The following is a 26670-nucleotide window of genomic DNA, read 5'->3' as shown; positions in this document are numbered from 1 at the left end:
TTTTACATTCCATAAGGCAGATTTATGGATATGCGCTAAATTGCACAGTTAACTATAGCAACCAATCCGATACATGCTTTCATTTTTAGTAGACTGTTCATAGCTGCACCTACTGACCAGTTAACTACGGTATGCTGTCTACAGCATAACAGGGAGGAGTGAGAAGTGTAGAGAAAATTTGCTTTTTTCAGTATAAAAAGAAAACATGCTACATTGGAAATTTGAATTTAAAGAGATCGTTCACCTTTAAGTTAACTTTTATTATGTTCTAAAATGGGCAGTTCTCAACATTTATTTTTTTTATAGTTTTTTTTAAATAATTTTTTAACTAACTCAAAAACCACAAATAAAAAATGAAGACGAATTGCAAATAGTCTCAAAATATCATTCTATACATCATACTAAAAGTTAATTTATAGGTGAACAACCCCTCAATTAGATTCTCAGGTAAACACTGGATGCTTTATATTTTTGTTAAATACCAGTAATTAGATTTGTTTTCATTTTTAAAGGCACCCTAAAACAGACAAATGTTCTGTTTTAGTTTTATGGGAGACTATACTATTTATATTTTAATTTTATTGTATATCTGTGAACAGAAGATCAGCAGACTCATCAGGATTGTCCTGCTACTGCTCTTCCTTTGTCATATTGGGACTATCTAATGCAAGCCTCAATAGAAAACTTCCTTTCTTAAAGATGGGGTCTGATGAGCCCGCCAGACTATTAGGCCCTCTCAGTGGATTTCAAGCAAAAACAATTCCCATCAGCTCCTTCTTATTTTTACAATAGTAGTTCTATATAACCCCTATTACATCTAAATATTGTAGGAGTGGGCCTTCCACTGGGCTCAGTCCATCACTGCATAAGAGGTTAACATTGGTAACCTTTGCCCCATGAGAGGCAAGCAAGGATGAGTAGGACATGTAATTTATGATGAGGTAGATATTCTCTGCACTTTAATATATATTTTTGATTTCATAAAACCCCCATTTTTTAAAATTAAATTAATATTTGCCCCAGTGACACAAATAGGTTGGCTCTACTGAAAATTATTGAATTCACTGAAATCTGCAAACTCACTTCTCATAAAATACAAAGGCTATAGGAATTTATGATGAAATCATGTGGTGTGTTTTCCGATTAAGCCTTAAAGCATGCTTTTCAAGTTTATCCAATGGAATGTGTTAGATGTCCCTGGGTCGATATTGAGCACAAGACAAAAGATAAAGCACATAATTGGGATGTAAATGCTGGTATACAAGCAAATGTGAAGTTGTTAGTGTAAATATCCATAAAGACACTGTTCTATGGAACTTCACTTGTACAGTGACCAATTTAAAAAAAAAAAAACCAAAGCATCACAAAACAATGCATTATACAGAATATAAAATCAGGCAAACAAAGAAGCTGGCACACAAAAACAGTTCTTTTGGCTTATGGCCTTTGTTAGTGAGAAACTTGATGTTCCCTAATGTTTGTAGCATATACAAAGAACAATTCAAGTTTGCTCTAATGAGGGTCTAATGAGGGTAACAAATTGGGTTGATGACCTGAAATTGAAAAACATGGCAGTGAATTCAAAAGCATAATGCAGCGTTTCGAGGCCACACTACTATGTTCTTTTTGTAAGCCAATTAAGTCTTTATTAAGTATTTGAATTAATACATCACTGTAATTGAAAACATTTTCCCTGTGAGGCCCTCTCTACATTTTACTTGCACAAAAAGAAAAAAACTTAATGATGGGAAAAGAAGTTTGGTTCCCAAGGCAACATTACCAAATGCCATCCCGCCACTTCTTTTTTTTCCCCACTAAATTGCATCCCACCAGACGGGATGCAAAGATCTTGCATACCGGAGCTGTGCAAGTTGCAAATTTGTGTGTCGGCCGCGTCCGAGTACAGTGGGAAAATGAGGCTGCACATCTCAGATGTGTCTGGGATGTACATGGAAGTGACCTGGGGCGGGCCACGTCAGTATAAGGACTCACGTGTGGAACGCAGACATGCTAAAGGCTCTCCTTCAAAGGAAATCCCAGATATTAGCAAATCATCTGCTCCCAAACAAGCCATACCCAGCATGACTCGGGGATTCCCAGGCTATGTATTGCAGCTCTCTTAGGCCGAGCCATCCACACTATCCAGCTCCCAAAATCCTACTACCCTTCTATCCGTCCCCATATTGTACATGTGGGCCCCGGGATTCAACAGAGCATAGTACTTACCAGCCCCATTTTTTCTGTTTTGTCACTACGGCTTCTGCACCGGAATATCCGGCCTTTGCCTCTTCTGGCCAACACGCACAGCCAGTTGGTAAATGTAGTTTCATCATACAACAGGGTCTGTTACCCCGAAACATTGCTTTGTTCACTAATGGTTTGCAAGGGCTTGACCCTGCTTGCACCTGTCACACGTGCCATTGAATTTTTTTCCTGTTGGATTGGGAGGGTGCCGATCCCTCCATCATTGAGCACCGGGCATTCATTACTTTGAAGTCTAGGGAGTGTGGGTTTGGATACAATTTGTTGGTTTCATCATTCTTGCCATCAAGTTAATTAGCCAGTGATAGCACCTCATTCCCCTCAGGAGGCAGGCCTGGACTAGGAGTCAAAATAGGCCCTGCCATTCCAAGTACACAGAGTCCCAAGCAGCCCCCTACCAGCCCAAATAGCTCCCTACCAGCCCACTATATGGTAACTTTCTATGGAACCATACAGCAGCCCCTCTGGCATTTGCCAGAACCCACAGATTGCCAGTCCGGGCCTGTCAGGAGGTGTAAGGTGTTGATGAAACAGATATACGCGACTATAATGACCCATTCTGCATTCTAACAACGCCTGTGTCCAATCGGTGTGTGATTCCTTCCCGCCACTGCTGTGAACTCATGGCGTGTTTTTGGTACATTGGGCTGAAGCGCCTCAGGTAGGACTTGTACATATCTATTGCCCTCATAGAATCACATGGCTGAGACCTGCAGTGTTACACTTTGACCTAAGCAGCCACTGTCTTGAGTCACAGGAAAGTCCAGTTGCTTCATTGCATTTGGTCATGGCAGCATTTTCCCCAGTTGCTTCATTGCAGTTGGTCAGAACAGCATTTTCCCCTGGGGGCAGGTTCAGAGCTGTGGAGTCAGGAGCAATTTTGGGTATCTGACAGTGCTGGAATTGGGACGGGATGCCATCCCGACACTTCTGTATCAGGTCGAGCAGTCTGCGCTGCATTGTGATGTCATTCAGCTGTGCCACAACATGCAGGATACAAAGACTTTTGTCAGTAGGGTTTCAGACTGTTAGTGGGTGTGCTCTTTTCATTGAAATTATCTGATATTGGGGATATTGAAATGTTCCCTTGAAATTACGTCAGCAGGAACGTGGAAGCATCATTGAGGACATGACGAGAAATGTCTGTTTATTGGCTCAGAGGAATTAAATGCCCTTTATTCACAGAAAATGCTTTAATGGGAAGGTTCACCTTTAGGTACATTTTTAGTATTTAATAGTGCAATTGGTCTTAATTATTTGTTTTAGCAAAGTGGGCTCTGTCCCACCCTGCTATGGGTTCTGGGGCTATTTATACATGAAATTGCCACTATGCCATGTTGGTTTAGTTGGGGGTGTAGCCACCAAAGGGGAACTCTCTAGAAACAAATTCCTACAATTCCTACAATCATGGCTTTTGTCTGTGGGCAGGGCTACACATGCCACACCCCATCCCTTCACTTTTTTTTCCCAATACAAGCACTGCTTACTAGGCAATTATCCCATATCAAAGATACATTTAAAATTAAAAGTACATTTTACAAATTAACTACTTTGAGTTTCAATGCTTGATTGATATAGTGAATAAAGTACCCCCTCGTGTAAAATATAAGGACAATATATATATATATATAGATAGATAGATAGATAGATAGATAGATAGATAGATAGTTACCAAGGAGTCCCATGACATTATGGAACTCAAGGGTGACTTTGCATAAGGGGGTACTTTATTTATTATAATACACAATACACAAGTAATAATAATAATAATACACAAGTTTCTGTCACGGGACCAAATTGACATCACTAAGCTCTGATTATAACCAGGCCTGGACTGGCAATCTGTGAGTTCTGGCAAATGGCAGAGGGGCTGCCATAGACAGTCACTATTTATTGAGGTGGTGAGGGACTGGTTGGGCCTCTGTGTACTTGAAATGCCAGGGCCTATTTTAACTCAGAATATCCAGTAAAATGCTGTTTTGCTATCTGCAAATTAATCATGCATTCCACACACTCGGTTTAAGCATAAACCAGCTGATACCCCTTTTGAACTTGAGAAACCTCTTTCACTCATTACTTTTAAAATCCCCTGCCACTGGTCTCTCTAATCCAGGGGTCAGCAACCTTTACTATCAAAATAGCCATTTTGCCCCCTCTTCCACTAAAGAAAAAGCAAAACATAACACAGTTTATAAACTTTTAAAAGTTTTAACCTTTTTTTAATTTTAACTGTTACAACACCAGAATACAACAAACAGAAGTGCAGTGTGTATGTGTAGGCCTACTTTGAAATAATTTTTAAACACTAAATAGCCATATTAAATGCTAGTGTTCTTATCTGTTTAATGTGGCTTCTGTTTCTGAAGCTCCATGCTGATCTTCTTTCTCTTGTCTTAAGTGTGTGACCACAGTAAGGACCAGGATGAAGCATCTTGCTGCGGCTTGGTCTTGCCTATCACTCCTGGGACGTCTATACAGCCCTCGCACCTGCTGACGGCTTCCTGAGTGTGCGACCGCAGTAAGATAACCGCGGTCGCACACTCAAGAAGTCGCCAGCAGGTGCGAGTATAGACGACGTGACAAGACCGTGCCGCAGCAAGCAGGATGAAGAGCCACATGAGGCTCTGGAGCCGCGGGTTGCCTACCCCTGCTCTAATCTAATAGACCTAACAACAAATGGACATTACAACTTTAACCCTCAACACCTTTTCTGAAATCCCTTAAACTGCTTTAATGTGAATCAGTGACTAAATGAGGCAATTTAGGTCCCTCCAGAAAACATACCCACAGACCTAAAAAAGGATACCAGATTTTCATCCAAATTGATTTGGCCGTGCTAAACAGTAAGGGGAAATATTATATTGAATAGGGGTTTTATGCGCCATGTATAGATAGGTATGTGGGGCCATGGAAGTTGTCATATTGTGTTTTTGCAATAAAAGTACACAATCTCTTATAACACACGTTTTAGTGAGTTGTATGACCAAAGGTACCTCACCTATTTTACAGGATAGAAATGACCTTTGCAAATTATTTTTCTCACAGAGATTCTAGCACTAAACATTTACAGTTTTACAGTTACATTTAAAACAAAATACTGAGATCACTTCTTCTGTCTATCTGCAGCTTCACAATTCAAGAATTTATTGCTTCTTCTAGTCATCTAATTGCATGATAATGAAGCCAGCAGACAGAGCAACAACCGCCCATTATATTTACACAAGCACATTTGGTTGCTGGGATATGAAATCATTGGGTGACCTGAGCTTTCTAAAACTTTGACAGTTGTTTAAAAGAAACAAGGGAAAATCAATTCGTATTGCTTGTAAAAGAGTAGTCTGTTGTTGCTCTGGCACTAATTAGAAAAAAATCATCAAGCTCTGCAAACATACATAAACACTGTTGTTATGTTAGGTTGGAACTTCGTCTCAAAATAGTGGATGACTAGGTGGTTCTTATTTAATTTTAGTTTTTCATGTTATTTAACACAAATCCTGTCTTTATCTGTGTAATTTGTTTGTATCAAATATGTATATGGTCATATATTGCTGTATTGTGTACCTAAAGCTGGCCATACACTATAAGATAACCAAGCAAGGTTGCGAAATGAGCTGATCTTCCCTCAATATGCCCACCAATATCTGGCTAATCTGATCATTCTGCCCTATAGCAGCCGACAGGACAAGGATTGCATTTACTAGCCAATGTGGTCCTCGATCTGGTGGGAAAATCAAACATGCTCAATCGAGATCTGCCCAGTTTTTGGCCAGATATCGGTCTGGGAGACCTGTCAGAGGGCCCCAGACACTGGCAGAAGGACCCAAATTGGCAGCTTAAATCTGCCCGTTGATGAATGTTCATTAGCTTATGTTTTTACTCATTGAAGTAAAGCAGGATGTCCACTCAAGGTTGCCATACATGTAGATATATCGGGCTGAACAGATCGTGGGCCCTAGGGCCCAACGATCGGATCATAATGTAGCCAATCTGGCTGGTCGGATTGCGGGACCACATCAACGAACATATGCGGCAGTGATCCTACGGGATTTTTAACCCTGCCGATCATCATCTGACCAACTTTCAGCCAGATATGGATCAGGGAAGCCTATCGGAGGGCCCCACGCACGGGCCAATAAGCTACCGACTTGGTCTGTCAGCAGCTTTTATCGCCCTGTGTATGGCCAGCTTTAAACAAAGGTTCTTCTATTTTGGCTATTCAAATCTGAGAAAAATAAAAAATAGCAGCAACAATTGAACACGCACTCCAGTACTCCATAGACGTGGTAAAAAGGAAAAAGCTTTATTTTACATTAATCCTGACTCATTTTTCCTTTTATCGTGTCCATGGAGTACTGGAGTGTATGGTCAATTGATGCTGCTATTCTGTAATAGTGTGGAGCCCCTTGCTACAGGTCTGGGGCACTGCACCCGGGACACCCAAGCAGTATAGTGAGTGACCTTGATTGCTTTCCATTATTAAATGTGGGTTGGAGAAGAGGTGCTCCCTTAAGTGAAGGGCTTGCGGCTAAGCACCCAAACCCAACGGTATGTAGCAGTAAAAGATTTTTGATGAAATAATCAGCTAGGAGCATATTGTGATTTGGTTGCAATTGATAAATAAAAAATTGGCAATATCTTTGAACAAAAAATTGCTCTACTGTATTCAGTTGTCCAGAGCTTTTAAGTCACATAATGTTCAAGTCTTCCCAGCAAACCTAATCCAGGCCCTAAGATTTTAGACTGGATCAGTATACATCAAAAAATATTGGGATTTTGTTAAATATTGGATTTCAGTTCTTCCCTACATTTTATAATCTAAGGCAGTGAGAGTCTGGCTAAATGTGGACTCTCCAAGGGGATTTCACCCGTGAAGTCTAAAAGGTCACTATTAACCTTCTGAATAAAAAAGGCCTCCCTACATTGTGATTGATTACCTTATTTACTTTGGTTTGAAAATGACTTACTGGAGAGTTTAATGTGGAAACCTTCCACATTCCGTTTATATTATGAATAATAATCATTTGATAATCATGGATCGACATCATAGATGATGTATGGTTATTGTTTATGTTATTGGATATATATCTTTTGCTTTTTAGGCAATTGCTCCTCTTCTTGAAAACAACCACCCTCCCCCTGACCTATGTGAATTCTTCTGCAAGGTAAAATGGATTTTATTTCTAGATTGCAGACTTTACTGATTTACACTGACATACCCAGACATTTTTAAGAAATTGTACAAATTTCCATCCCTGTGCTTCTATTACCATGTTACATTTTACAAAAACACATATGGACGTTTAATTATATGTCCATAAAATAAGCAAATAATAATATTTTGACTTGCATGTTCATGCCTATTTTTTCATTCCAGCACTGTAGAGAACGCCCTCGTTCTATGGTGGTCATTGAGGTGTTTACCCCAGTTGTACAAAGAATTCTCAAACACAATATGGTTAGTAATTTTTTTTCCCTTGTAGAATTGGTTTGGTTCAGCTCAGGTTTACTGAAGATGTTCCAACTGGAAGGAAGCTTCCTGCAGAGACAACAGACAAAAGAACATGCAAAATTATTATTCCATTGTGATGCAACTGTGTTGTATTTAACTGTGTAACTGTGTTGCATTTAATATTAAATTTAAATCCATGCTATCTTCCATGTTGTCCTTTATAGATATAACATAGGTGACACACATAATGTTTTTCTTTGCATCTGCTTTCTTTCCTAAAATATTCCAGTTTATTACATACTGATTGAAAGAGACTAGTAGATGTGAACAATTAACATATTTGAGATTTAAGGCTAATATAGTCTCTCAATGTGTGTTCTTCCCTGTTTTCCAGTTACAAAACTACCTCCAATTGGATAAACCGTCACAATTCTATAATTAGATGTAGGATAAAGAAATCAAACACAAATCTGTATGTTATGTTAACTGAGGGAAAATGCAGCTGGAGAACCTTTATCTACCAACATCTATTTTCTGATAGTCAATACAGTCGTGTTTAATCTCTTTACATTTTTCTTACATGGCAAGTTTATTATGCAGCACAAATATAGAAGAGTCCTGCCAAGAAGGTCACAAATTTGGCCCTTGGCCATTTCCTTAGACATGTAAACACTTTGCACAATTTATTTTTCATAGTCAACAAAATTAGCCAAGTCTACAGATCTCACCAAATCCTAGAGTCTGTGAAAATTGCATCAGAAAATAGAATATGCATTTAAGAAAGGCACATACAGTACTTCAGAGTGGTTGTACAGAGAGTTTATGTACATATTCAGTTGCCATTATTTTATAAATGTGTTGATGTTAGTATATTCAGTTTCTCACTCACTATACTAATACTTTGGGGCAGATGTATTCCCAGCAGTCCCAGTTTTATTCCATTTACTTGACTGTCAGTAAAGTGTTTTGGGCATTTTCAGTGTGCTGAGCATTAATAGCCATTGGAATATTTGAATCCTCGGTTTAAACTACATGCAGGGTTTAATAATTTATTTTCTGATTTGAAGGTAAATTGTTATTAAACGAAAGGTAATATCGTATCAGGCGGTAACTCTTGTTTACGCTTGTTAAAAATAACCAGTCCTCCCCTTAACAAAAGTATTTTAATGCTGATAAGGCCACAGTTAAGAAACTGTGCACCAAACAATCAAGGCAAGCACTCCAAAGTACTTTGAAGCTTTGCACATGTGTACTTGTTTAATACATTTTAAGGGTAGAACTCCATGGGCATCAAGTTGACTTGGACAGAAATAAGGTAAGAGATGGAAATGTCGGATGAAGTTGCAGCGTTCATCCGACGGAATGCTTGCCTCGTCTATTGACAATTTGCATATGTGAGTTTTCTGCATTACCGAATGCTAACAAATCACATCATGTCTAAACACCATGGTTTAATCTGCACAAAAAGTGTCCGTTTGAACCCACAGAACCATAACAACAAGTCTTGGTAGCTAAGGAGTGTTTGCAAGTGGGCAGAAAAAATGTTGGTTAAATTTATTTGTAAAATGCCACCTTGCCCTCTTGGATAATGCCATCCTATATTTCGATGTGTACACTACAAACTTTTACAAGATAACTGCAACCTGAGCTGAACAGTTACCCCCAGCATCCTCCAGCAGCTGTTACTGGAATGTTTAGTTCAGGAACAGCAGCGGTTCTGAATTCCTAGCCAAGGACGCTTGTCACCATTCAGTTCCTTGTTTGGAAAGGAGATGGAGGGCATTTATTCAGAGTGTTAGATTTGCAAAAGTTAAAGGGTTATTTACCAAGCCTTGAATTTATCTAGTTGGGCTTTTTGGAGCAAAAACTCAAATTTTTTAATGGAAAAAAAAAACTTGAATTTTTCGAGAATTTTTATACCCTAATGCTGCAAAAAGCCAGAATCCAAAAATCGGTCTTATCCCAATTGGAAGATATTGTGGCCTGCATTGGGTTTAGCCCAATAATTTGATAAATTCAGGGTTTGTGGGAAAAGATTTTTAAAATTGCGTGAATTGGAAGAAAAGACTACTTCCCACCAACAGCTTATTTGAAGAGACATGTAAAAAAGATTCAGCAAATTAGCAGCACCAGAAATGCAACTCAGCTAGTGAAAGAAGGTGCTTATATCTAGATCTAAAACTGTGGACTACACTTTAGATATTTATCAGCATACAGAGTATGGAATGCAATTTCACAAACATCAGGCCCTAAAGTAATATTCAGAAACGTCTTTGCTGAGTTTTATATCGGAAATTTCCGTTGTGCATAGAACTGTACATAAATAATGTTTTTTCAAATGCATTTATTTGTAAGTGACAAAAAAAAAACACTTCAAAACTGTACATAAAATGGCTTTTGCACTTTGAACCCCACTGCCGAACTAAATAAGCCCTTGTGCCTCTCCCTTTGCAATCAGCTTGGAAGCCAACTCTCGTAAAAAGCAGCGTGATACTTTACTTATATTGCTGGCTACAATCTGGCTTCTTTCACTGCAATAAATTAAAATAAATATCTCTTATTTTGCCAAATCAAATCATTCAGGCATATCAAATGAATTGCAAATACACCTGATCTCACTTACCAGCTTGGAAACTTCCTTCTCCTTGCTGGGGGGGAGGTTGGGAAGTTCCTGATTACTGTGTATCCATCATCTTTTATATTCTATGTAACAGATACATAGTTATTGTGTGTTTGTTAGTAGGCACATACAACATGTCAAATAGTGACTACCTGACCGCTACCAGTCCACCTCCTTCAGTGAGTCTAAAGCATATGCTTGTAATGCAGTGGATTCCCACTCCCAATCTTTCAGTTAAAGGGGTTGTTCACCTTAGCATGATGTAGTAAGTCATATTCTGAGACAATTTGCAGTTGGTTTTCATTTGGTATTATTTGTGGATTTTCAGTTATTTAGATTTTTATTCAGCAGCTCTCCAGTTTGCAAGTTCATCATTCTGGTTGCTGGGGTCTAAATTACCCTAGCAACCATGCACTGAATAGGAGAGGGTCTGAATAGAAAGATGACCAAAAACAACTAGCAATAGCAATAAATGTGTAGCCCTACAGAGCATTTGTGAGGAAGAGTCAGAAGAGGAAGGAACGTAATTAAAAAAAACTATAAATAATAAATGATGGAGACCAATGGAAAAGTTGCTTAGAATTGGCCACTCTATAATATACTAAAAGTCAACAAAACGTGACCCACCCCTTTAATTGTAAACTGCAACTCCGCCTTCTCAGCTAGAAAAATTGACTGAAGAAATTTGATGCTCAAAAAGAGAGCAACATTATTTAAATTATTTAAGTCCACTTTAAACAGAATTTTACAGTGTCTGCACAGCTATCATTTTAGCCTATATTGTAGAGGTGGAGTAAATAAAAGCTTAGATGGCATTAAAATCCATTTACATATTTTCATGTTGAGCTTGAGCTTTGTTTAGCTTGCCTACATTCATTCTTCTAGGATACCAAATTGGGAACAAATGGAAACATAATGTTTTTTATTAATTAATATGGACTTTCCTGTTTTCTTCCATTCTAGATCATCAGTGTATATGTTTAATCAAAGATGGTAACAGTGCATGGCTGTGCATTGTAAAGCGTCAGAATGTAATATTTTGCTAAATTAAAATATAATACTAGCTGAGATTTCTGGGAGCTGTAGTGCAACAAATGTCAGATAGCCACAGGTTTGACATGTTTACAGGTTGCCTGTGCCTGTGTACTGGTAAGCCTGTGACATAGAATGAATTAACTCTATGAATCAGTGAAATGACAGTTCATGAGCCTTAAAGGCACACAAATGCTGAAATAAAATGTGTTCTTACATGAACGTCTGTGCTGCGTACTTTGCAGGTATATTTTAACCTCTGCCTCACTGTGCTAATGAATGTATACACAGTAACACAGGCTCTGTAGGACTGCAGGCTGGACATTCCTGCAAAGGTACTTGATATTGGATGTACTATTCTCATGGGGTGGATCTGATTTGCATTGCACACATTAAAGGAATACTATCATGGATTTTCCAAAATGCATCAGTTAATAGTGCTGCTCCTGCAGAATTTTCTCAAAAGAGCAAACAGATTTTTTTATATTTAATTTTAAAATCTGATATGGGGCTAGACATATTGTCAGTTTCCCAGCTGTCCCAAGTCATGGTACTTGTGCTCTGATAAACTTCAGTCACTCTTTATTGCTATACTGCAAGTTGGAGTGATATAACCCCTCCCTTTCCCCCTCCAGCAGCCTAACAACAGAACAATGGGAAGGTAATCAGATAACAGCTTCCTGACACAAGGTAACAGCTGCCTGCTAGATCTAAGAACAGCACTCAAAAGTAAAATCCAGGTCCCACTGAGACACATTCAGTTACATTGAGTAGGAGAAACAGCCTGCCAGAAAGCAGTTCCATCCTAAAGTGTTGGCTCTTTCTGAAAGCACATGACCAGGCAAAATGACCCGAGATGGTTCAGTAATGAAATTTTATATCAGTGTAATTTAGAAATAAAAACTACATCATAAAAATCAGAATCCCTTTAACTTCTTTTTGAGTATTGTCTAAACTGACAGTGACAGCAAAACTGAGTTGCTGCTACCTACACACTCCATGCAAATTAATTTGGAATCCAGTCTACAATTATTTGTCCACTAATCTCTATTAAGAGGATGCTGTAGTTTATGTTTCTAATTATTTGGGGGAAATGAGGAGGAAAGAAATGATTGTGTGTTTAGGCAGTGCCCATCAGCATATTTTCTAACCCTCTGTTCTTTTGTACAGGATTTTGGGAAGTGTCCTCGGTTAAGGCTGTTTACTCAGGAGTACATTCTGGCTTTGAATGAACTGAATGCAGGAATGGAAGTGGTGAAAAAATTTATATACAGGTCAGTGGTTGGCCATGATTATTGGATTGTTCTGCTTCAGCCTATCTTTCCCACAGCTGTAACCTTACATTTTAAAGCTGCACTCACCCGTTCAGGGCAAAGAAGCGGCTTATTGTGAAATAATGCAGTTTTTTTTAATGTTGCCTTTCCTTTAGGAATCCTAACTGCACAGTATGTGTTTGCCATTAAAGTATTAAAGGGGTCACCTGTAAGCTAACTTTTAGTATTATGTAGAGAGTGATATTCTGACACAATTTGCAATTTGTTTTCATTTTTATTATTTGTGTTTTTTGTTATTTAGCTATGTATTCAGCAGCTCTCCAGTTTGAAGTTCCAACGGTTTGGTTGCTAGGATCCAAATTACCCTAGCAGCCATGCATTGGTTTGAATAAGAGACTGGAATTTGAATAGGAGAGGACCTGATTATAAAGATGTGAACTAAAAAGTGCCAATAACAATACATTTGTAGCCTTACAGAGCATATGTTTTTAGATGGGGTCAGTGAGCCCCATTTGAAAGCTGTGAAGAGTCAGAAGAAAAAGGCAAATAATTTAAAAAAAACCCCCATAAAAATAAATAATGAAGACCAATTGAAAAGCAATTCTCTTTGCATGTTGTGCTTCATTTAAACAGACCTATATTTGTTTAATTTCCCACTCCCCTTTTCCTGAAAACAACTTAAAGCAGTGTGATGGCTTGAAACTTGCTCCAGATCTATCATGCTTTTATTCCCTTGTTGTAAATCTTTAAACCGTTGTTAAATTGTTGGTTTTAAACCCACAACAATGATCCAGAGTAATCGTATGTGCTTGCGAAAATAATCTTTTGCAGAGGCTTCAGCAATTGTATTAGTGTTATAGCCACAAGTTCAAATTCTATTATTTACCTATAATATACTGGAAGAAGGGCCTGATTCTCGGCCTGCGTTAATATGCCGATCCTCTGGCCTCTGCTCCTTGCTGTGTCTGCACTGTGTCAGCAGGATCCCTTGTTCCTTATGTAGTTGTTACTGGGTCTCTCTTTTGCGTAGCCATCTACTTTAAAAAGTGAAAACAATAATATTGGGAAAATGAAAGACACAAACTAGTAATTAAAAAGTTTTGGCAAGTGTCACAGAGCTGCTGTGAGCTGCGAAAGAAGGCACTTTTCTTTGAAATAAGAGTTGGTTCAACTACTTTTGTGTCAAGAATTATAGGAAGCCATTCATTTGCAGTGAATGGACAGCTACACTGTCTGTCATAACGCGCTAATTCATTATTTGAGGAATATTTATTTACACAAGGCTTGATCCCAATTTAACTTTTCTTTTGGTTATTCACAGCATGCATGGTCCGACAGCAAACTGCCCTCATCCCAGGGTCCTGCCAAATGTGGTTGCCGTTTGTTTAGCTGCCATTTATTCGTGCTATGAAGAGTTTATCAACAGGTGAGTGAAGTGTGCAATGCTAAGTGATTCCAGCTGTTATATTGAAAAGGCATACAATAATATACTCTCTTCTTCCAGCCTCATATTCTAATTTCTAATTCTTAATGTTTTTTCAAGGAGTTTTCAAGTCAGTGCATGGAAATAAAATACACATGCAGAAAGGTACAGACAGACAGAAATGCATTCACATAATAGAACGTTTGTTGGGTGTAGGAGTCTATATATGTGGAAGAAGAGAAAAGCTGGGATTACACTGGCTTTAGTCCCCATTAAATTTCTTTTGCATACCCCCGTACATATGAAGTCTGCTTATTTTAGGGGCTATAGTTGTACTGACTAGATATTGTGAGTTATACATTAAAAGTGGGAAAAATCTGCCTTGTTCCAGTAACTCATGGCAACCAATCAGATGCTTTCTGCTAGTGTTCTACATGCAGTGGGCCAATAAAAGCTAAATGCTAATCTAGTGTCTGAAAAACGTGTATCCAGAAATCTCCAGAATGCTGTTAGATTTCCTATTTTATCCTAGTTAAGCAAACAATCCTTAATTTTTTTACTGATTTGCTTTTCCTTTGTACTTGTACATGATGCTAAATGCATGCTGAAGGCAAAACATTCCCATTGGGCTTTTATTTTTAAATGGCTTTTAGTGGCTTTAAAGGGGACCTGTCACCCAGATATAAAAAGCTGTGTAATAAAAGTCCTTTTTAAACAACAAATATTTTTTTTATTAAAACACCCATGCCTGTTATGCACTTGTTTAAAAGTCTCAGTTGTCATATATTGTTTGCCCCTCTGCTATGCCTTAGGTATAGAGGTAGGGCAGGCAGTTACTTTTCACTTTCCATTCTGCACTCTTTCCTATCTAATTGTGTAGTCAGTACATGGGCATGGGAATCAGGTGCCCAGTTCTGGCACATAAACAAGATTTTGGCATGATGCTAAGCTTGTCCACAAAATGGTACCTGCCTGAACAGTTTAATTTGTGTGACAAATCATAAAATAGAATTAGGCAGGGGCGGAACTACCGGGGGAGCAGGGGGTGCGAGCGGGCCAGGGCCCGCACCCCCTCAGGGCCCCCCGGCAGTCCGAGCGCCGCGCATATCCCAGCCAGTTCCGGGTTTACGGAGGGGGGCCCGGCTGCGCGTCCTGCGCCAGGGCCAGTCCCCCTCTAGTTCCGTTTCTGGGATTAGGAATTATTTCTTGGGGTGACAGGTCCCCTTTAAGGCATGATGCCTTAAATGATAATATGATCCCTTTTTCAGAAAAACCCTGGCTCTAAGAAATCTGGATTAATGATTCCATAGCTGTAATAAAAAACTTCCCAGCACAATTACATCTATTCAGAATTAGATTATAACAAAAACAAGGGCTAAATCATATAATCACTATATCCCTTTAGGATCCATAAAGAAGTTTGTTGCTGGAGAATTTTCTCATCATGTGATAAATCTAGGTCATGCTTATTTACTCTCTTACTTTTTACATGCTGGTTTAATATTAGAATTATTGCTGTTTTCTGTTCAGATCCTTTAACACTTAGGGGCAAATTTATTAAGGGTCGAATTAAAAATTCGAATTCGCATTTTTTTTATGGTCAAAACTGTCAAATTCAAATAGGGAATTATCCAAACCTGATTCGCGTTTTTTTCTAAAAAAAAGAAATCTAATTAGATTTTAGAGATTTTTTCATACCCTGGCCCTTTCAGAATTTGAATTCGACTATTCGCCACCAAAAACCTGACAAATTACTGTATAAGTCAATTGGAGAGGTCCATTGACCAATTTGGAGTTGATTGTAGCCTTCCTGACATTTGAGTTTTTTCAGAGAAAAAACTCAAATCAAGTTTGTTCGGTTTCGATTAGAGTCTTTTGGTCTGTAAAATTAGTCAGAGTTTTAGACATTCAATTTTTTTTATTCAATAAGCCCCCAGTCGAATTTCAAATATATTCAAATTTAAGGGCATTTAAAAAAACTCACATAAATTCAACCATTGATAAATGTGCCTCCCATTGTTTACTTTCTCTCTAAATTTTATTGAATTGTGTTCTAACATCGTTATTAGTCATAGCAGCAATTTAAAAGTAGTTCCTATGACATCATGGCTAGACTATATAGTCATAAGTCTTTAAGACTGGCCTCTTGCCTAACTTCATACCTACAGTAAATAAAAGTGCCCTCAGCATATCGCACGCCCAATCTGTTAGGTTTGAGCTGAGCAGAAACCAATCACTGCCTGTGCACTAACTTCTGACAAAATAGGTTATTCATAATGATATGAGCTGAATTTCTTTGCCTTTAAATAATTATAACTCTGTGTGTGGTGTGATATTTTGGGCTATACTGTATAAGGGAGAATTAATAGGAAAAATGTATACATTGTATAATGTGTCAGGCCACATTATTTCTTAAAGGTGTGACTGGCTTTTCATTTTTTTGTACTATTTTAGTTGTCGGCTCCATATCTCCTGTTAAAGAGAATATTCACTTTTACTGTCTTGTAGACTGAAATAATTTTAGTACTTTTGTACCAGAAGTTCAAATGATCTGCTTTTCTGTCTCCACCATAAATTTGTAAATACTGTCAGTGATCCTGGCAACAATCAAAATCAGTGCCTGTTATGCTAGATTTTTCTGCGTGTCATTTATTAAATGGGTAGTTATCTTTGAATTAACTATGTTGTAGACTGTCCTATTCTTAGCACCTTTTTAATTAGTCTTCGTTTATTATTTTTTATATGAGCGCACCCTACAAATGATGGTGTGCACAAAGAATTTTATGTAACAATACGTTATTTTGTACTTATTTCAGCCCACACACTTCTCTAGAAAAAAAGTTAAATAATTACAAAATATATATGAAAAGCAGACCAATTGAAAATTGTCTCAGAATATACTTAGCTGCATCGTATGAAGATGGACTATCCCTTTAAGTTTTTGTTTAGGTTTTCTGGTTGTTTGGGAAAGTGACCCCAGCAACTGTATAAGGGCTATTCCACACGGGGAGATAGCGACGCGTTTGCGGTCGCGGCGACAAAGCGCCGCGACAGTCGCCGCGACCGGCGCAGGCGACAGTTTTGTATGGGCGCCTATGTAAAAACGCCTGTGCTAACCACACGAGGCGATGCGCTTTTCAACAGTCACCTGAAAATGCCTCGCCAGGCTTTTTCAGGCGACTGTTGAAAAGCGCATCGCCTCGTGTGGTTAGCACAGGCGTTTTTACATAGGCGCCCATACAAAACTGTCGCCTGCGCCGGTCGCGGCGACTGTCGCGGCGCTTTGTCGCCGCGACCGCAAACGCGTCGCTATCTCCCCGTGTGGACTAGCCCTAACAGTTTGACTTCCCATGCTTCTATAGCACCTGCTCATTGTTAACGAGTCTGTCTGTGAATTTGTGATATTAGAAAAGTGAAATCATGTGTACGAGGAAAGTTTTTTATATACATTTTTTGAAGGCATTTCAAAAGATGTTTGTTTTTCTGCCAATTTTAATTAAAATGTTGTCTTGTGTTTCCATTTTGCTTCTTCTGAAGCCGTGACAATTCACCAAGCCTGAAGGAAATTCGGAATGGCTGTCAGCAGCAGTGTGACCGTAAACCCAATATCCCCTTGCGGCTTCTCCACACCAATCCTGACCTTGTATCGCAAGAGGTGACATCGACCGAATCCCGGCACAAATCAGTCGTTGTCACATCAAATGAGATCCTTGTAGAGGTGGAACGTAACAACACAGTAAACCAGAAGCTGAAAGCAAATACTGGCAACGACAGCGAACCCAACCTGATCGACTGCCTGCTCATATGCCCAGCCTGTAGCACCATAAGCATCGAGCTGAGTCCGCAAGCAGACCGCGTGCTAGCATGCTATGTGGAGATATTGAAGATGCTGTAAGTAGTTGGTACCAATGCCCGGCTATGCTAGTGAAAAGAGATTTAAATTAAGCCTCCAGATTTGCACTAGTGCTTCTATAACCTAGAGTTGGTGGATGATATCTAGGAGGAGCTTAGGTGGTTTTATTTTGGATCAAAGTGGAACGCCAAACTTTTTTCCCCAATATGCATCAATTCTAAATTATCAGTGGTTTACATTGTATTTGTGAATCTAATTGAGAACAGAATTCATGTCCCTTTAAATTGGCTGTTCACTTTTGAGTAAATTTTTTGTATGATGTAGAGAGTGACATTTTAAATTGGTTTTTATTTTTTATGTGTGATTTTTGACTTTTGACCTTTAGCTTTTTATTCAGCAACTCTCCAGTTTAAACTATAAAAAAGAAAAAATGAAGACCAATTGAAAAGTTGCTTAGACTTAACCATTTTCTAACATACTAAGGTTAATGTAAAGGTGAACCACCCCTTTAAGCAGTACAAATAAGTCTAAAACCTAGTATTTATAGTATTGGTAGTATCTATGTTTAATGTGGATTGGGAATGTGCAACTTCCGTCATCCGTGAGTCTCAAAAGAGCCAGCTATATAATGGAATCTTTCATAATTGTTATAAAATAATGAACTCCCATATTATGAAACGGATTATATAATTTGGAGACAGCTGGGCCATGCGCTGATAAACTTTTGGTTTCCTTTTCCACTATAGAAAAACATGTTATTTTTTAGATGAAAAGAGACTTTCGCCTACTCATATACCTCTCACCTTGCCTTCTGACAGTGTGGCATAACTCTGTAGTCATTCTTCACTAGCCCCTTGCCTTCTGTGAGTTTTTTAAACCTGTGTTTGTGCTGCTTTGCAGGGTGGAAAACAGTTTTTCAGCTTAATGTGTGGCAGGGATCTGGCAGCTGCGTTATTATGTGCACTTCCAGTGTGAAAGTGGGAGGCCAGGCCAAAATGTCAGAATAAGTGCGTAACACTTGACAGTTTTTTATGTCATTTTTTTCTGTCCAGTTTTCTTTGGTATAAAGGCAGGCAGCCAAAAAAGGCTCAGATATAAATATGACTACACTATTTAATTTCCAAGGGTGTGGAACAAGGTGTGTGTAATTAAAAAAAAAAGTGACTTAGCTTTGTGACTAAGCATATAAAAGAAACAGGCGATATTGCAAGGTGACGAATGTCCTCCATAAATACACATGTAGATGCAGTCCTTCATTTGAATATACTGTAGGCAGCTATATAAGCTTAAATTTCTTCTGATCAAATGCCATGTATTAGTTACTGCTCTTGATCAGTAATTGGTAGGTTACACATTTTATAGCCCTCACTTAGTGGTTATGGTCAACTATAAAAGGCCAACAAATATGTTGAGATCACTCATTTGGCTATGTTGTCCAATCAGTGGATCTCTTTCTGATTTGGCCACATCTGGCTGATCGACCTGTTGAGTGAGTATTGGCTCACAAGCTGTTGTGGTGCTCACCTGGCCAATTTTTAGCCTGATAGATGGGCAGCCATTCTTGAGTGCCTCCGATACGAACTGATAAGTTGCTGATTTAGTCTGGAGGGGCCAAATCGGCAGCTTTTATTGGCCCGTTTATGACACACTTAAAGTTACATTTTTTGACATCCCGGCAGCATATTTAAAAGGTTGTTTAAAAGGCAAGTTACATTAGAAAAGATGGTTGATGTAAAATATATGATGTATCTATAAAGCTATGTTGTTTTCTATATGTGTCTATTAATACCATGCACAGGATAGGCTACACAGATTTTTATTACACCATACTAATGCTGAGTATACCTGGCATAATCTACTGAAGTGTAAAAAGTGGCACTGTTCAATGCCAGATATTACGTGCCATTTTTACTCTAAATGCTTATTTTTACACAGTTTTATAATCACATGCATACATGCATCTAGTAGAGCAAATATCCATTCTGCCCAAATCTCACACTAACCAGCATTCAGTCTCATTACACAGCTCATCTGACTCATAATTGAATGTATGCGGCTGAGATGACTGGGCGCAGAGGTAGGGCAGATCACGTTCCAGTAACAATGGTGAATTCATATTACACTCCCACTGACACCAACTATCTCTTGTTGAGAAACAATTCTCATCACTCCTCTGACGTCCTTCCTTCATTTTATAGGAATGATGATACCTTCTTATTAGCCTAATTGGTATTTTTGTCTTCCTGGGGCAAATGTACCAATGTCAATTCATTGGTTTCTAAGTAAAATGAAACATTACAAATAATCTAATATACATGGAATGCAGTCAGATTTTTTTTAATGAAATACTCTGAATGGTTTGAACATTACTTTAGTGCTTAAATGTAGTGCTGAGAAAGTAGGGTCCCCATTTTTGGTCCTGTAAAGGGCAAGGGGAATTCAAAGGGGGTGAAAACTTAGAATTTAATCAACTTGGGGGAGGTATCTAACACACCCTGGTTGAATTCTTTTTCCCTTGTCTTTTAATTTAGTACTGCAATAATCTTTTATGGGGGCACTTCACAAAAATGCCTATAGTTCTCCTGCTTCCAAGTAGTAAATTATACTAGTACATGTAGTATGATGGTTTTATTAGCAGCCACGTTTATTGCTTTTTCCATGACATCATATTCCCAAACGATCCATGCACCAGAGCCCACCCCTTTAGATTAGAAGAACAAAACTTTCATTTGAAGCAGCGTAGGTAGTTCTTCACAGTGAGGACAGTGAGGTTGTAGAATGCCCTGCTCCTTATGTTGTGCATAATATCAAAGTCTACTGTGATACTAAAATGTACAACTAGTATAGATACAAGTATGGGATTGGTTATCCTGAAACTCGTTATCTAGAAAGCTCCGAATTACAGAAAGGCTGTCTCCCGTAGACTTCATTTTATCTGCTCCAGCAGATTTCTGCACTGAAATCCATTTTATATTCAATTTTTAAATCTGACATGGGGCTAGACATATTGTCAGTTTCCCAGCTGCCCCCCAGTCTTGTGACTTGTGCTCTGATAAACTTCAGTCACTCTTTACTACTGTACCTCCCTTTTCCCCAGCAGCCTTACAAAAGAACAATTAAAAGGTAACCAGATAGCAGCTCCCTAACACAAGATAACAGCTCCCTGGTAGAACTAAGAACAACACTCAGTAGTAAAAGCCAAGTCCCACTTAGACTGATTCAGTTACATTAAGTAGGAGAAATAACAGCCTGCCAGAAAGTAGTTCCATCCTAAAGTGCAGGCACAAGTCACAAGACAGGGGCAGCTGGGAAACTGACAATATGTCTAGCCCCATGTCAGATTTCAAAATTTAATATAAAAAAATCTGTTTGCTCTTTTGAGAATTGGATTTCAGTGCAGAAGTCTGCTGGAGTAACATTATTAACTGATGCGTTTTGAAAAAAAACATGTTTTTCCATGACAGTATCCCTTTAAAAGGATGGACACTCAATATCAGCTCTAGTATGCCGAGGCCAGTGTCATACCTGGCGGTTTCTTCCCCAAACCACCCATACTGCGTGTCCGTGGGGCTCATTTAACTCATTTATAAACACTGGGCAAATTTGTCCCTGGGCAGCAACCCATAGCAACCAATCAGCGATTAGCTTTTTTTCAGCCATCTGCAGTATTAACACTGAAAGCAATCATCTGGTTGCCATGGGTTACTGCCCAGGTGCAAATTTGCCCAGTGTTTGTAAATAACCTCCCTTGTGTTTTATGGCGGTCACCACTGATTGGTTTCTTCTATTGTTTCTTCTTATGCCCTTTAAGCCATCATTGTGGAAAGGATCCTAGCTCTGTAAGCTTGAATGACAATCATATTAAGTAATGGTGTTTGCTAAAATGCCATCACACAAACTGGATTAGTAAATCTTCATCCTATTTAAGCGAAAAGCAGGGCTTTAGCAGTTCAATAGAAAGCATGTTCTCATGTCGCTTCCTGTTTTGTGTTGGGAAACTGAAAATAGAATTTCTTTCCTGTTGTGAAAGTGCAATGTGTCATTAGCAGTCTTATATCTGTACTGACGGGAAGTCTACCACCTAAGGGTCTGACTGACCCTGTTTTAGAATATGATGTTAGAGAGGCTACTGCGAAATATAGGTTCCCGGTTTCAACCAATAACATTGACAGTAAACGGCAAACGTGAGCGAATTTTCCCTATCATACAGCGAGGTGGCTTTTTGACTGAAGCAAAGAACGTAAAACACTGGCTGTAAGAGGCACGAGCTGAGGTGTCACTCTGTAAATGGTGGTCAACGGTTGACCCTCCAGATGTTTAAAGGGGTTGTTCACCTTCCAAACATTTATTTTTTTTTGCTCAGTTGTTTTCAGATTGCTCACCAGAAATAAAGACTTTTTTTTCAATTACTTTCCATGTTTAATGGAATGTTAAGCAACTTTTCAATTGGTCTTCATTTTTTTTTTATAGTTTTTCAATTATTTGCCTTCTTCTGACTCTTTCCAGCTTTTCAATAAACCAATCTAAAAACAAATGCTCTGTAAGGCTACAAATTAGCGATGTGCGGGTCGGGCTTTTCTAGACCTTCACCCGCCCGCAACCTGACCTCCCACCACCCTCGCCCGCCCCAGCAGGACTTCCGGGTCTCTTTTTTAGACCCGCCCCGCCGATGACGTTATAAAAGGGGCGTGATGAGAGGCAGGCGTCTATAAAAACTCAAGTCGGAAGCCGGCATTTGGAAGGTCGCGTGCGAGACAGGTCCTGCGGGTATCGGGCCGGCTTTCACATTTTTTAATGAGTGTTTTTGTATAACGGGTTTTAACCTTTTATTTAAACAGGGGTGATCCTCCGCCACCTGAGGCAGCAGCAGTTGCTGCTGCCCCCTCTCCCCCGGAAATTCCCTCTTAAAGTACCAGGAGCAGCATTTTTGCTGCCCCTTGTACCTAGTGGGGCGCTGCTGCCTGAGGCGACAGCCTCAACTCGCCTCATTGGCAAAGCACCCCTGTATTTAAACCTTATTTAAGGTATTTTAAGAGTGCAAAATAAAACAAGTGTTTTAAGGAAAGCCCACTAGGGGTCACTAGAACGATTTGTATAAAAGAACAGCTGATTGTAATAGATTGTTAGTCTATGATTCAGGGATCTCATCCCAAAACGCGTTAGGCCTCTTTGTCCAGCAACCTGCCACAATAAATCCTGTCCAGAAGTGCCGTCTATGTTGAGTTTGTCATCTTCACATCACTACTACAAATGTATGGTTATTGCTTCTTTTTATTACTCATCTTCCTACTCAGGCCTCTTTCATTCATATTCCAGTCTCTTATTCAAATCAATGCATGGTTGCTAGGGTTATTTGGATCTTAGCAACCAGAAGGCTGACATTGCAAACGGCAGAGCTGCTGAATAAAAAGCAAGTAACTAAAAAACCACAAATAATAATAAAATGAAAACCAATAAGTGCAAATTAGCTCAGTGTTTATAAATCAGCCCCTGCGAGTCACCCTTCCCAAGTCTCTTTCCATACATGTGAATGGGAAGTAATCCACTATGGGTCAGGGTAATTTATTTGTCAGCACAAGTAACAGTGATCAAAATGTGTTCCACAGCTTTTATGCCAGGGTGCCAGAGCTTCAACTTTGGTTTGGTATTGTTGGGGGGTGGGGGAAGTTATGATGAAATGGAGTATTTTATACATGTGTAAACCTATTTCCACAGCAGCCCACGGAAAGTTAGTTTTATCAGTCACACTGGGCTGCGGCAGTGCAGTCCAGACCAGCGTGACGGATGGTGGGTTTGGGGATTTTTGGAAAAATAAATTATAGTGTGGACTTTAGGTAATGACACTAGTACAATTCCTATCAGGACCCTCTCTACCTCTTGTATTGGTTGTTTTTGTTTTTTTTCTAGTTTTATTATATACACCCATCTATCATACAACGCTGTGGAATAGGTTGGAATTTTATAAATACACGTTAATAGAAATAAATAACCTGTCAGTATGATTTTAAAGGGGATCTAAATTTACAAGAATTAATCATTGTAAATTACTTCAAAGTACTTCTCTGAGCATACATTTTCTGTTGTTTAAGGCGTTGTTCACATTTGCAATTGGTTTTCATTTTTTTATAATTTGTAGTTTTTGAATTATTTAGCTTTTAATTCAGCAGCTCTTCAGTCATTTCAGCAATCTGGTTGCTGTCGTCCAAATAACCCAAGAAACCATGCATTGGTTTGACTAAAAGTCTGGAATGTGAATAGTCTGAATAGAAAGAAGAGTAGTAAAAAGTAAATAAATGTGTAGCCTTAGAAGGCATTTGTTTTTTAGATGGGGTCAGTGACCCCCAGTTGAAAGCTGGAAAGTCAGAAGAAGAAGGCTAATAATTAAAAAGATTTTTAAAAATGAAATGAAGACCAATTGAAAAGTTGCTTAGAATTAGCCATTTTATAACATACTAAAAGGTAACTTAAGGGTGGTGGCAGACGAGGAGATTAATCGCCCAGCGACAAATCTTCTCTATTGTCGGTGGCTAATCTCCCCAAAATGCCTTTCCTCTGGCAAGAATACGAACCACCAAAGTTTACTTGTGAGGTGACTTCGGAAATTCGAAGCGATTTGTATGTCATCCCGCCGGTGATTCGTATTCTTGCCAGCGGGAAGGCATTTCAGGGAGATTAGTCGCCCACAATTGAGAAGATTTGTCGCTGGGTGACTAATCTCCCCGTCTGCCACCACCCTAAAGATGAGCCACCCCTTTAATGGCTTTTTGGATGTTAGCATTTTTAGACAATTTTATACTGCTAAGCAGGCTTCATCCCAACAGCTCTTTTTAAAGAGTGTCAGCAACTCGAACTGTCTATGCATTTTCTATGCCCTTTCTGGATTCAGTTAATTCTAGTGTTTCTGATTTTCATTTGAGTCTGGTATTATAAGTCTAAACTGCAAATATCTTAGTTACAGCTAAAAATAGAACTTTGATGAAAACTGCAAAAGTGCATTGAGAAGTGCCTTAAAATGGTTTTCATCAATTAATTTTTGGGGTTTAGATACCCTTTAAGTATTTTGCTTCATTTAACACCCCAGATAAAATGTACCCAATATAAAAAGTCTTTTAATTATAATGTTAAGTTAATAAGTTAATAAGCATTCGCCTGTGGGACATATTCTTGGATGCACACTGTTTGTATTGGATGAGGCTAAACGTTGGCCACACATAGCACAGTATTTTTAGGCACTGTGGTCAGCATCTGTAAGTGTATGGACACAAAACTGCTTGATCAGCTGTCTGAAGTCTATTCAGATTAAACTAAATTTTATAAGGCTTAATTGTTAAGACTGATGTTTTCATTATATAAGAGAAGCATTTGTATGTTTACAAAAAGCTGGAGATCTGGTGTTGGACACCACAGCTGGAAGAAGGCCTATGCAGAGCTGTTGCAGAGAGTAGAATCTATGTCCTGATGAGATGCTCTAGCCAACCCAATCAGTATCTGGCTGAGGCCCAACCAACCAGTTGGGGAATTGGGGTTAGGGAGCTGAAAAATGAAAAAGTGTAGTGAGATCCCCCCAGAAAATAACAACAAAAAATAAATTTACAAGATCATTTATTAGGGCATGAGAAAAAAAGCCTAACGCTTTCATGAGCCTATGAGAATGTGCACGAAAATCTTTTTTTTTTCCCCTGATATAATAATAATAATATGATCTTGTACTTTTCATTTTTTTTATATGTTTTAGAGGATATCACTACATTTTTTCATTTTTAACCCTATGACTGTTGTGGACAGTGAGATTTCACCTCCAAATCTAATTGATATGTAAATTGTTGAACATATTTGGTGTGGTGCCATTACTCTGTTTTTAAATGTGGGTTTATTACACTGCCTACTTCTTATAGTTCCCCCAATTGGTTAGGGAGGCTAATATATTGACCATATACAGCGATGGGCAAGATGCTGACTCAGTAAGGAGTGACCAAGTTGGCAGTCAACATCATCCTTGTATGGGCAGATTTTGCTGTAGTGCAGTCACCCTCAGATAGGTGAAAATCTGCTACTGATTAACCATTACTACAGACCACATACCTAGCTCAGGGGTTGATGATGACTAGATGTATTGTCACCAATCATATATGTGTGTTGTTTGTGGGGGATGAGGCTGGGAGTAGACACATTTCTTCCAAAAACAGTTCTCTGCAATACTTTAGGACAGGGGTCCCCAACCACCAGGCCGCGGCCGATGGCCACCCCGACCCAACCTGACCCGATGGGGCATTTTCAGCTGCCCATGGCCTTGGATTTAATAGCTAAAGTACCCAACATGAATTTAACATCTTTCTTATTTTTGAGACTGTCGTTGTGCTGGCAGGGTGCATTGAGAGTGTAATTCAAAGAGACTGCCAAGCCCTCAATGACATTACCTGTCCAGATCAGCAGGAACATGCGCTTAAGGATTTGTTCTGCTGGACCTGTTCCTTGAATTCAAGGCAGTGAAAACAGCTGATTTCCAGGGAGGCTGTTTCGGTTATCTGTTATATCAGCTGGCCCTGCTGTTCTATCTGGCTGCCAGGAGGTTAACTTACTCAGAAAGTCTCCTTGTGATGCTCTGCTCAGTTCTGTTGCTCACTGTGACAGAAGACTGTATCAGTAACATAAGCTTGTGGTGGCCACAGCTAACGAATCCACACAATTATAGTGTTTTCCAACATGTGGTCAACTGCAAGGTGAGCCCAATCCATTATTATTGCTTGATTAACTATG

At 39.0% G+C, this 26670-nt stretch overlaps 1 protein-coding gene across 2 annotated transcripts in view; it reads left to right on the top strand.

The window, feature by feature from the left end:
* Nucleotides 1-26670, top strand: part of cmip.L (c-Maf inducing protein L homeolog) — a 126285-nt gene that overhangs the window by 72637 nt on the left and 26978 nt on the right. For both annotated transcript variants that reach the window (XM_018256308.2, NM_001097748.2), the window contains 5 exon segments: nt 7362-7424; nt 7637-7717; nt 12534-12637; nt 13959-14063; nt 17598-17951. In XM_018256308.2, coding sequence (XP_018111797.1) covers nt 7362-7424; nt 7637-7717; nt 12534-12637; nt 13959-14063; nt 17598-17951 — 707 coding nt within the window.

Source organism: Xenopus laevis, chromosome 4L (genome assembly GCF_017654675.1).
Source record: "Xenopus laevis strain J_2021 chromosome 4L, Xenopus_laevis_v10.1, whole genome shotgun sequence".
NCBI classification, from domain to species: Eukaryota; Metazoa; Chordata; class Amphibia; order Anura; family Pipidae; genus Xenopus; species Xenopus laevis.
The sequence above is the reverse complement of the archived record's forward strand: the minus strand, read 5'-3'. Positions and strand labels throughout refer to the sequence as shown.